The following is a 12936-nucleotide window of genomic DNA, read 5'->3' on the forward strand; positions in this document are numbered from 1 at the left end:
TATTTGCTGAGATAGCTAAGCTACCAGGGCAAAGAATATGTCCACCCAAAACCAAAGGGCTCGCCTTGAGGGTTACCTTTTTGTTTTAGGGGACTGCTTTTTTATTCTCACTAACTCTTATGTTAGGTGCTACAGTCACATAGTATATTATGTATGAGCATTGACAACCAGGGTATTTGGACTACAAAGAAGCAGAATCAGAAGAATTCATCAATGTCTTCAATGAGCATAAATCCCATTAAATGTAAAACACAAGGAATGCGTTGATTTAATAGATACCACAGTATTTAAACTGGCAAAGGTAGCAGGAGATTTTTTCAAAATAACTGGTACATACTTAGAGTCAGAGATGTGCAGCATGGAAACAGACCCTTCGTTCCAACTCGTCCATGCCAACCAGATATCCAAACCCAATCTCGTCCCACCTGCCAGCACCCAGCCGGAACCCTCCAAACCCTTCCTATTCATGTACCTATCCAGATGCCTTTTAAATGTTGCAATTGTAACAGCCTCCACCTCCTCCTCTGGCAGCCCATGACAGACAGACAGACACACTCCTCTGCGTGAAAAAGTTGTCCCTTAGCTCTCTTTCATATCTTCCCCCTCTCACACTAAACTTAAGCCCTAGGGAAAAGACTATCCATGCCCCTCATGATTTTATAAACCTCCATAAGGTCACCCCTCAGCCTCTGACACTCCAGGAAAACAGCCCCAGCCTATTCAACCTCCCCCTATAGCTCAAATCCTCCAACCCTGGCAACATCTTTGTAAATCTTTTCTGAACCCTTTCAAGTTTCACAACATGCTTCCAATAGGAAGGAGACCAGAATTGTATGCAATACTCCAAAAGTGGCCTAACCAATGGCCTGTACAGCCACAACATGACCTCCCAACTCCTGTACTCAGTACTCGGACTTCTACACAAAATGCCACTATGTAAAACACAATGTCATGAATCCAGCTGATTGTATTACTGGACAAGTCAGATTCCAGAGTGCAGTCTGGCCTGATACACTATAGGTCTTGTTGCTGCAAAACAGCACATTTTGTCAAAGATTTTCCCCCTTGCATCAATAGGTGCAATTTACAATAAGGAATACCAATGTAAGGGAAACATCCCATTTTATACTGTATGACTGGAAGATGTTTATTGGTTGGTAAGTGACAGAGGCAATAGCATGGAAAATAAACCAGTTTATTATGATCAACAGTTAACTGACAAGCTTTGGTTAAATATTAAAACAGGCAGGTTGACACTGAGTGGACAATGCATTGCCCAGAGAGATGAATCAGTGAATGCCTGTCACAAATGTTGCTGAGTTGAAACAGGAGCATAATTATACTGACAGTAAACTTAGGATTTTCAGTCAAATTCACATTTGGGTATATTTGCATGCACAGAAAGCTACATATATTAATACATGGGACACTGTTCATTGTAGACAGCAAGAACATGTACATATATTGTGCACTTTACAGCCTGGTTTAAAATTTAAACAAAGCCTGCATGTCAACTGTCAATCATCATTAACTGGTGTATTCTCCATGGCAATGCATTTGCAAACCAATCAGCACACTCCATTCTTACAATATAAATGTTGATTTTCCCTTTACATTGGTATTCTTGCAAATTATCCTGATGAATGCAATCTTTGCTTTTTGTAATTTTGTTACCGTGATAGTTAGTTGCTTAATACATTCACACGAGGCTATAAATCTACTTGTAACAAAAAGACAAGCTTACTTTGAAAAGAAAATAATCAGTTTGGAAATATCTTATCATAAATAGTAAAAAGAAGATTCAACCTCTTTTTCCTGACAACACCTTTTATAGACAATAAACCCCATTGAGATATCATTCCCATCATTATGTAAAAATTTCTTACTGAACTGAAAAAGGTCATGGAGCTTTGTTTTGGCAACATTCTACATTTTCACCAAAAATTATGTTTGTTACTATCTTTCCCTGAGAGTTACAGGTAGACTAACGCAATAGCTTTTATCTGTATTGGACTACTCTGAGACAACTAAAATAGCTGAAGACTCCTGCAAACTAAAAACTGTCCTTCTGCTCAAATGAGTGTTTTCTTCTCAACTACATCTGCCTGTGGCCCTTGGTTATCTGTCTTTTTCTGTGGGTCACAAACACTCAAGTCAATAATTATTTCACTGGGCGTTTATTGAGTCATTTAGATAAAGTGACATAATTTCTTCGGAAACCAGTCTTTAACTCACTGTTCCAAACAAATTTCTGATCCGTCCTTGAAGCAAAATGGATTAGAATTTCACAACACTGAAAACCAAAGCCAATTTATGTCTACTTCAGAATCCAAGACTGCAAAAATAATAACAGTATATTGTAAATTTCCAGCAAAAAACATTCTGCAGACTAATGAGGTCACAGCTAATGTATTTCCCTCACAAATTTAAAAAAACTCAAATATTCTAAACAGACAGTTATCATCCTTTTCGCTGCATGTCAGATTTAATATTAACAATTGATACAGTAGTTATCAATAGTATCCATTGCAATTTTTTCCCCAGAGAAGGTCCTGAATATATGCAGTTTTAAGATAGAAATTCAATGGCAAGTGATTCATTGCCTCTTTGATTTCAATTTTCCTAACTCCTAATCAGCCGATTCTTCCATTGTTGACAGATTTGAAACAGTTCTCTATGTGCAACCTCTCTCTTCCCCTACTTTCCAGCCTGCCTTTCTCTTTCACATCCCTTGAGGCTTCCCTTTCTCCCCCTTCCAGCCTCATTGAAGCACCCCTCAATTCCCTAAAGCCCACTCCCATTATCCCCAGCCCCATGTCCCTGGTTTGCCCTCCAACTCCACAGAACCCCCTTGTGACTTCCATGTCTCCTTGCAATTCTCCAATCTCCCCAAGACTCAATGCAGCAATCTATTCCTCCAACCACACTCCCAATCCCTGGAGGGCAATAAGGCAGCTCTTCACCCCCTCCCATTTACTCAGAAGCCTATCAGCAGCAAGAAGTGGTCCACAATTGGAAGACCAGTTCCTCAACCTTTCTTTCTATTCAACTTGAAGCAGTGACTAATTGGTCATGCCTGTAAGTGTTATTTTTCCTCATGATTTCAGGACTTTAAGTGATGAGTTCGACCTCTGCTTCATATATTTGAGTGTTGCAAGATACCCCTTCAAGAAAATAGGGCATAGGTTTTGATAAAATTCCTGGACACCTTTGGGAGTGGTAAACTTCCTTTTGGCATCAATAAAAGTAAACGTGAACATGCACAAAAAGTTCATAAATTGTCAAGCTCACTGGAACCATCAACAGACCTGTCAAAAGTTGAGACATTTAAAACTACTATCCTTAGATTTTTTTGTAAATAAAAGTTTGGTATATTAAGAAAAAAAAGCTTGATTTTTTTTTCACTCTGTCTCCTGACATAAACCTGAGGGCTACCATTACTGAGTTACTGTTTTAAAATGTTCTAGCTTTTATCCTTTCTTGTTTTTATACTCTATGCTATTACTATAAAGCCCAGGAACCCATATGGCATTTTAGTATGGATGGAGTCCTGATGATTAATCAACCTTATCTCCTCTTTACCCCACCCAGCATCTCAACAATCACTTCCACCACAACTGCGGCAGTTTGGCAAAGACAGGTGAAAGCAATTTAGTTTCTCAACCATGCCCCTGAATTCAATGAGTGAAACTTTGTTTCCATGTTCTAGCCAGAGGAAACAACGCCCCAGCTTCTGTCCATCAAGATTCCTTCAGAATCTGACAAGGTTAATGAGATCACTGTCATTCTTTAAACTTCAAAGAGAATAGGTGCTGTACCACCTCACAAGATATCCTTACCTAGATTTGGAGACCAAAACTGTTCACAGTATTCCAGGTGTAATCCCACCAAACCCTCTACCATTACAGCAAGAGTGCTTCATCCTTATACTCCAAAACTCTTCTAATAAAGAACAACGGAACATATATATCCTAATGCTTGCTGGACCTGCCTGCTAACTTCCTGTGTTCTTTATACAAGCACAACCAGGTTTTTTTTTTAAAATTCACTCATGGGATGTGGGCACTGTTAACTAGGCCAGTCTTTCTGCAACAAAGATTTTAAACAAGGATATGTCAGAGGGATATGACTGAAAGGACATGAAAAGGATAATGGAAGTTTGTTTATGTTAGGTTTTGTTCTGACAGGAGAGGGAAAACACTTAAGCCATTAGCTGTCATAGAAGATTTTGGGTTCAGTTCAGTTTTGGGTTCAGCTCACCTGACTAGGGTCAGAAACAACTTTAGTTTCTCCTGGAAAAGCAGATTATTCAGAGTAGTTAAAGGGATAAATTACCTCTGTCTAAAAGTCTATTGTGAAACTTCTAGATCATGAGTGATTGGTAACCTGCATTGGTTATTCAAAGCTGAGAAAGTATGTGTATTCATGAAATATGCTTCACAGCTTGGGACAGGAACTGGAAATAAGCCGTTAAGTCAAAGCTGCAGATTTAGTTTGGAAGGAAATTTCTCTGGACTTTGATTAATAGCTCTAAAGTGATTATGTTGGGATAGTATTTCATTTTGCTGAGTGTTTTGAAAATTTTCAAACAGTATTATACTTATATAGCAAAATTTGTTTTTTGTTTTACTTTTTCTTTCTTTATGTGTAATAAAGTTCTGTTTTGTTGATCAATCAAGACAGATTTCAGCCATAACATCAGTTGGGATCCTAGCAGCTCACGAAGTAGTGTCTCTCACCATAAACATTTAAAAGTTTCATATCTTTTGAAGAATGTCTGCTTTTCCATTCTTACTAATAAAGGTTAATAACCTCACACTTCCCATGTTATACTCCATCTGCTGCCTTGTTGCCTGCTCACTCAAGTTGTCTGTATCTCCACAGCCTCTGTATCCTCATCACAATGTACATTCAACCTAGTTTTGCACTGTCAGCAAACATGGATTCATAACTTCCTCTAAATTATTGATACAGAGTGTAAATTGTTGAAGCTCTGTTATTTTTCCTTGCAGGACACCACCACTTATAGTCTGCCAACTGACTACTGACTAACTTAAAACCAATTAACATCTATTCATACTCTCCGCTTCCTAATAACCAATCCTGTATCCATGCTAATATATAAACTTCTAACTCCATCATTCTTTATTTTGTATGGCACTTGACTGAGTGCCATTTGGAAATGCTGGCTCTTTTATCCACCTACTTCGGAGCAGCGAGAGCCAGGAGGAGGTGACGTTGGTGTGAGGTGATTGTTGTGAAGGCCGGTAAGTATATTTAAACTTCTTACCTTCAGACCAGTGAGGGAGGGGTGAGCAAAGGACTTCTGGGAAGGGTAAGTAGAACAGGTTAAATTTGCATGGTTGCGTTACCCGAGACACTACTCGGGTAGTGTCTCCCACCCATCCTCCTCCTCTAAACCTAAAAAAAGGTTGTGGGAGCCAGATTGACAAGATAAGGTAGATAGTTTATTTCCTAATCTATTTTTTTAGTAGTCACTTCGGGAGTTAGAACAGTGGGAATGTTCCTCCTGCAGAATGTGGGAAGTAAGGGTCACCACTAGTGTCCCTGCTGACTACATCTGTGGGAAGTGCACCCAACACCAACTCCTCAAAAACCACGTTAGGGAACTGGAGCTGGAGTTGGATGAACTTCGGATCATTCGGGAGGCAGAGGGGGTTATTGACAGGACTTACAGAGAGGTAGTCACTCCCCAAATAAAAGAAAAAGACAGATGGGTGACAGTTAGGGGACAGAAAGGGAACCGGCAGGCAGTGCAGGGATCCCCTGTGGCCATTCCCCTCAATAATAAGTATACCGTTTTGAATACTGTTGGGGGGATGACTTACCAGGGGAAAGCAGTGGGGCACCTGCTGCTCAGAAGGGAAGGGGGAAGAGGAGCAGAGCAATAGTCATTGGGGACTCGATAGTTAGGAGGACAGATAGGAGGTTCTGTGGGGACGAGAGAGACTCACGGTTAGTGTGTTGCCTCCCAGGTGCCAGGGTCCGTGATGTCTCTGATCGTGTTTTTGGGATCCTTCGGGGGGAGAGAGAGCAGCCCCAAGTCATGGTCAATAGCTAAAACTATTAAAGGTGGATTTAAACTAATACAGCAGGGGGATGGGAACCAAAATTGTAGGACAGAAACAGAAGAGGATGAGAGTAGGGAGGTCCCAAATCAAATATCTGACACTGGCAAGTGAGAACCTGGTTTGAAGTGTATGTACTTCAACATGAGGAGCATCCGAAATAAAGTGGTGAACTGGCAGCGTGGGTTGGTACCTGGGACTTCGATGTTGTGGCCATTATGGAGACATGGAAAGAGCAGGGACAGGAATGGCTGTTGCAGGTTCCGGGATTCAGATGTTTCAGTAAGAACAGAGAAGATGGTAAAAGAGGGGGAGGTGTGGCATCGTTGATCAGGGACAATATTACAGTTGTAGAAAGGATGTTTGGGGACTCGTTAACTGAGATAGTATGGGCTGAGGTTAGAAACAGGAAAGGAGAAGTCACCATGCTGGAAGCTTTCTATAGGCCTCCGAATAGTCCCAGATGTAGAGGAAAGGATAGCATAGATGATTCTCGATAGGAGTGAGAGAGGCAGGGTAGTTGTCATGGGGGACTTCAACTATCCAAATATTGACTGGGATCACTACAGTACGAGTACTATAGATGGGTCAGTTTTTGTCCAGTGTGTGCAGGAGGGCTTCCTGACACAGTATGTAGACAGGCCTACAAGAGGCGAAGCCACTTTAGATTTAGTACTGGGTAACGAGCCTGGCCAGGTGTTAGATTTGGAAGTAGGTGAGCACTTTGGAGACAGCGATCATAATTCTGTCAGGTTTACTTTAGTGATGGAAAGGGATAGGTGTACTCCACTGAGCAGGAGTTACAGCTGGGGGAAGGGAAATTACGATGCAATTAGGAAAGATTTAGGACGTGTAAAATGGGGAAGGAAACTGCAGGGGATGAGCACGTTAAAAATGTGGAGTTTATTCAAGGAAAAGTCCTAGATAAGTATGTACCTGTCAGGAAGGGAGGAAGATATAGAACACATGAGCTGTGGTTTACTAAGGAAGTGGAATCCCTGGTCAAGAAGAAGAAGAAGAAGGCTTATGTTAGGACAAAATGTGAAAACTCAGTTAGGGCGCTTGAGGGTTACAAGGAAGTCAGGAAAGACCAAAAAGAGAGCTCAGAAGAGCCAGGAGGGGACATGAGAAGTTGTTGGCGGATAGGATCAGGGTTAACCCTCAGGCTTTCCATAGGTATGTCAGGAATAAAAGAGAGTTAAATTAGGGCCAATCAAGGATAATAGTGGGAAGTTATGTGTGGAGTCAGAGGAGATAGGGGAAGCACTAAATAAATATTTTGCGACAGTGTTCACTATAGAAAATGAAAATGTTGGGGAGGAAGATACAGAGATACTTGCATCTAGACTAGAAGAGATTGAGGTTCACAAGGAAGAGGTATTAGAAATACTGTAGACCGTGAAAATAGACAAGTCCCCTGGGCCAGATGGGATCTATCCTAGGATCCTCTGGGAAGCAAGGGAAGAGATTGCCGAGCCTTTGGCATTGATCTTCAAATCATCATTGTCTACAGGAATAGTGCCTGAGGATTGGAGGATAGCAAATGTGGCTCCCTTGTTCAGAAAGGGTTGTAGAGACAACCCTGGTAATCTCAGACCAGTGAGTCTCACTTCAGTTGTTGGTAAAGTGTTGGAAAAGGTTATAAGAGATAGGATTTATAACCATCTAGAAAATAATAATCTGATCAGGGACAGTCAGCACGGTTTTGTGAAGGGTAGGTCATACCTAACGAATCTTATTGACATTTTTGACAAACTGACCAAACAGGTAGATGAGAGTAAACCGGTTGATGTGGGGTATATGGATTTCAGCAAGGCGTTCGATAAGGTTCCCCACAGCAGGTATTATACAAAATGCGGAGGAATGGGATTGTGGGAGTTTGGATCAGTAATTGGCTTGATGAAAGAAAACAGAGGGTTTTAGTTGATAGAACATGTTCATCTTGGTGTCCAGTTATTAGCGGCGTACCGCAAATGTCAATGTTGGGTCCACTGCTGTTCATCATTTTTATAAATGACCTGGATGAAGCTTAGAAGGGTGGGTTAGTAAATTTGCGAATGACACTAAGGTCGGTGGAGTTGTGGATAGTGACGAAGGATGTAGTAGGTTGCAGGGAGACATAGATAGGATGCAGAGCTGGGCTGAGAGGTGGCAAATGGAGTTTAATATGGACAAGTGTGAGGTGATACACTTTGGCCGGAGTAATCGGAATGCAAAGTACTGCGTTAATCTCTGTAGGATTCTTGGGAGTGCAGATGAGCAGAGAGATCTTGGTTTAAAAATGTGTTGCTGGAAGGGCTTATGCCCGAAACGTCGATTCTCCTTCTCCTTGGATGCTGCCTGACCTGCTGCACTTTTCCAGCAACACATTTTTAAGCTCTGATCTCCAGCATCTGCAGTTCCTCACTTTCTCCTAGAGAGATCTTGGTGTCCATGTACACAGATCCCTGAAAGTTGCCACCCAGATTGACAGGGTTGTTAAGAAGACATAGTGTTTTGGCCTTTATTAATAGAGGGATTGAGTTCAAGAACCAGGAGGTTCTGCTGCAGCTGTACAAAGCTCAGGTACGGCCACACTTGGAGTATTGTGTACAGTTCTGGTCACCGCATTATAAAAAGAATGTGGAAGCTTTGGAAAGGGTGCAGAGGAGATTTACTGGGATGTTGCCTGGTATGGAAGGAATGTCTTATGAGGAAAGGCTGAGGGCCTTGAGGCTGTTCTTATTAGAGAGAAGAAGGTTGAGAGTTGACTTAATAGAGACATACAAGATAATCAGAGGGTTAGATAGGGTGGACAGAGAGAGCCTTTTTCCAAGTATGGGGATGGCAAACACGAGGGGACACAACTTTAAAGTGAGGGGAGATAGGTATAAGACAGATGTCAGAGGTAGTTTCTTTACTCAGAAAGTAGTAAGGGTATGGAATGCTTTGCCTGCAATGGTAGTAGATTCGCCAATTTAAGTGCATTTAAGTCATCATTGGACAGGCAAATGGACGTACATGGAATAGTGTAGGTGGGATGGGCTTCAGATTAGTATGACAGGGCGGCACAACATCGAGGGCCGAAGGGCCTGTTCTGCGCTGTCATGTTCTATGTTCTAAATGTACATCCTCAAAAATAGCTCATAAATTTGTCAAACAAAATTCCCTTTAATAAAAAATGTTCCCAAACTCATCATAAATGCAGTATTCTAATTGTAGCCTAAATAATCTTTTGTACCTTTTATTATCATATCCTTAGACACAGGAATGTGATAAATCTTCATTTTAAAACAGTGAGGAAGAATAGATTGCAAGCTGACAATCAGGAAGAAAGTTAAAAAGTGCTGTAAACAAATACGTAAAGATTGGTGGATCCAAAACTTAATTTATGGTACTTTATGGTGTAGCTACTCCATATCTTACCTTTACCAGCCCTATGATCCTCAGAGATACTTGGCCATTTGCACTCAGTTGATTTGAATCATTCCACTATTTGCTAAGGCCCTAAATGTCTGAAATTCCACCCTCTAAACTCTCCAATATTAAAAGCCACCTATTTGATCAAGTTTTGCACACTCTTAATATCATTTGTGTGTGTTTGGTAATAATTTTTTGTTCAATAATGTTCTTGTGAAGCACCTCTGGATGTATTGATGTAGAAATGCAAGTGGTTATTAAGTTTATAATGAAGGGAGCATGGGTTGCAGAGTCAGACAGAGGTAGTTCAAGGTGATCTTGAAGACATAATATCTGAGTTGTTTAAAAAAAGACAGGTACTGCCCATGAATAGAAAATCAATCACATTTAATCTTAAACCATAATCTCCAAGGAGTGCTCCTTTCCATGCATGATTTGGTATTTTTCAAGGTATTTTTCAATGTATAATTTCAGTTACATCACACTGTAAACATTTGCTATAAATTCTGTGTCTTACAATTGTGAAATTCATAACCACCTGATGAAGTAACAGCACTCCAAAAGCTAGTGCTTCCAATTAAACTTGTTGGACTATAACCTGGTGTTGTGTGATTTTTAACCTTTCCATGCAGTTCTCATGGAAACTCAATCCCACAGCAAGCACTCCTTCTACTGGTTGTACTGAGAAGTGAGCAGCATAGTACATTACCTGGAGTTATTGGTGCACTGGGTGTTTTCAGTCCAGTAGTTTCCACAATGCTTCCATCCGTGTGAACTACTATTAGGGTTGCTTTGTCGGTGGGGAGTCCTTCTCCAATCTGAAGTGTAGTTCTTCCCGACTGAGAAAAATCAAAATAAACAACATTTGAGCAGGGAATCTCAAACTGTGAGGTTACTGAATTCTGTCCCTTGCATTGCAGTAACTGGATAAAAAATAATTAAACTACATATGTTAAAATTGAAAATCACTTAAAATGTCAGCTACTGAAAGTAACAGACTCTCAGCATGGGAGTGCTGAAAGTAAAGGGGTGTTGTGTTACTGAAACTGTAACCTTTTTGATTGCTGTTTTATAAATTTCGATGAATTTGACGTATCAAAATTTGACTCATCAAAAACATCTGTCACCTTTGGTTTTAGATTTATTATCTTGCTTTCCCCTTTCTTTGTTTTTGGGCAAATCTGTGCATCAACAAAGAAGAAGGGCCTGTGCCCGAAACGTCGAATCTCCTGTTCCCTGGATGCTGCCTGACCTGCTGTGCTGTTCCAGCAATAAAGTTTCAACTTTGATCTCCAGCATCTGCAGACCTCACTTTCTCCATCAACAAAGAACAAAAGAATAAAGAAAATTACAGCACAAGAAAAGGCCCTTCAGCCCTCCAAGCCTGCGCCAATCCAGATCCTCTATCGAAACCTGCCACCTATTTTCTAAGCATCTGTATCCCTTTGCTCCCTGCTTATTCATGTATCTGTCTATATACATCTTAAATTATGCTATTGTTCCCACCCCTACCACCTCTGCTGACAATGCTGACAGGCACCCACCACCCTCTGCGTGAAGAACTTTCCATATCTCCCCTAAACTTTTCCCCTCTCATTCTGAACTTGTGACCCCTAGTAATCGAGTACCCTACACTGGGAAAAAGCTTCTTGCTCTCCACCTAGTCTAGACCTCTTATGATTTGGTAGACCTCAATCAGGTCCCCCTCAACCTCCATCTTTCTAATGAAAATAATTTTAATCTAGTCAATTTCTCTTTATAGCTAGCACCCTCCATACCAGGCAACATCCAAGTGAACCTCTTCTGCACCCTCTCCAAAGCAACCACATCTTTTTGGTAATGTGGCAACCAGAACTGTTTACAGCATTCTAAATATGGCCAAACCAAAGTCTTATATAACTGAAACATGACCTGCAAACTCTTGTACTCAATACCCCGTCCGATGAAGGAAAGCATGCCATATGCCTTCTTGATCACTCTAGTGACCTGCATTGCCATCTTCAGGGAACAATGGACCTGAACACCCAGATCTCTCTGTACATCAATTTTCCCCAGGAAGTTTCCATTTACTGTATAGTTCACTGTTGAATTGGATCTTCCAAAATGCATCACCTCCATTTGCCCAGATTGAACTCCAGCTGCCATTTCTCTGCCCAACTCTTCAATCTATCTATATTCTGCTGTATTCTCTGACAGTCCCCTTCACTATCTGCTACTCCACCAATCTTAGTGTCATCTGCAAACTTGCTAATCAGGCAACCTACACCTTCCTCCAAATCATTTATGTTTATATATCACAAGCAACAGTCAACCCAGTACAGATGCCTGTGGAACACCACTGGTCACAGGTCTCCATTTTGAGAAACTCCCTTCCACTACTACTCTATCTCCTGTTGCTTAGCCAGTTCTCTATCCATCTAGCTAGAACACCCCATGCAACTTTACCTTCTCCATCAGCCGATCATGGGGAACCTTATCAAACGCCTGACTAAAATCCATGTATATGACATCCACATCACTTCCCTTAATCAACTTTGTCATCTCCTCAAAGAATTCTATTAGATTTGTAAGACATGACCTTCCCTGCATAAAACCATGTTGCCTATCACTGATAAGCCCATTTATTTCCATATAGGAAAAAAACCTATCCCTCAGTAGCTTCTCCAGCAGCTTCCCTACCACTGACATCAAGCTCAAAGGTCTAATTAGCTTGATTATCCCTGCTACCCTTCTTAAACAAGGGGACAAGATTAGCAATTCTCCAGTCCTCTAGGATCTGACCTGTGTCAAAGGATGCTGCAAAGATATCTGTTAAAGCCCCAGCTATTTCCTCTCTCACTTCCCTCAGTAACCTGTGATAGATCCCATCCGGACCTGGGGACTTGTCCACCTTAATGCCTTTTAGAATACTCAACACTTCCTCCCTCCTTATGCTGACTTGACCTAGAGTAATCAAGCATCTATCCCTGACCTCAACATCCGCCATGTCCCTCTCCTCAGTGAATACAAATGCAAAGTACTCATTAAGAATCTCACCCATTTTCTCTGACTCCATACATAACTTTCCTCCTTTGTCCTTGAGTGGGCGAGCCCATTCTCTAGTTACCCTATTGCTCGTTATATATGAATAAAAGGCTTTGGGATTTTCCTTAACCCTGTTTGCTAAGGATATCTCATGATCCCTTTTAGCCCTCTTAATTTCTCATTTCACATTGGTCCTACAAATCCCAATATTCTTCCAAAGCTTCATCTGTCTTCAGTCGCCTAGACCTTATGTATGCGTCCTTTATCCTTTTAGCTAGTCTCACAATTTCACCTGTGATCCATGGTTCCTAACCTTTCCATTTCTATCCCTCATTTTCACAGGAACATATCTCTCCTGAACTCTAATCAACCTCTCTTGAAAAGCCTCCTACATATCGAATATGGATTTACCTTCAAACAGCTG

The 12936-nt window shown here is 41.1% G+C and overlaps 1 protein-coding gene across 2 annotated transcripts in view; it reads right to left on the bottom strand.

Annotated features, from left to right (window-relative positions):
- The window catches only part of LOC122557750 (deformed epidermal autoregulatory factor 1 homolog), a 63609-nt gene that overhangs the window by 32408 nt on the left and 18265 nt on the right, over positions 1-12936 (bottom strand). For both annotated transcript variants that reach the window (XM_087996462.1, XM_043705707.2), the window contains exon 3: positions 10198-10327. In XM_087996462.1, coding sequence (XP_087852588.1) covers positions 10198-10327 — 130 coding nt within the window. The remainder of the gene's footprint in view (positions 1-10197; positions 10328-12936) is intronic.

Source organism: Chiloscyllium plagiosum, unplaced genomic scaffold (genome assembly GCF_037043375.1).
Source record: "Chiloscyllium plagiosum isolate Xiang-an unplaced genomic scaffold, Cpla_swu_hap1 HiC_scaffold_18, whole genome shotgun sequence".
Classification (NCBI taxonomy): domain Eukaryota; kingdom Metazoa; phylum Chordata; class Chondrichthyes; order Orectolobiformes; family Hemiscylliidae; genus Chiloscyllium; species Chiloscyllium plagiosum.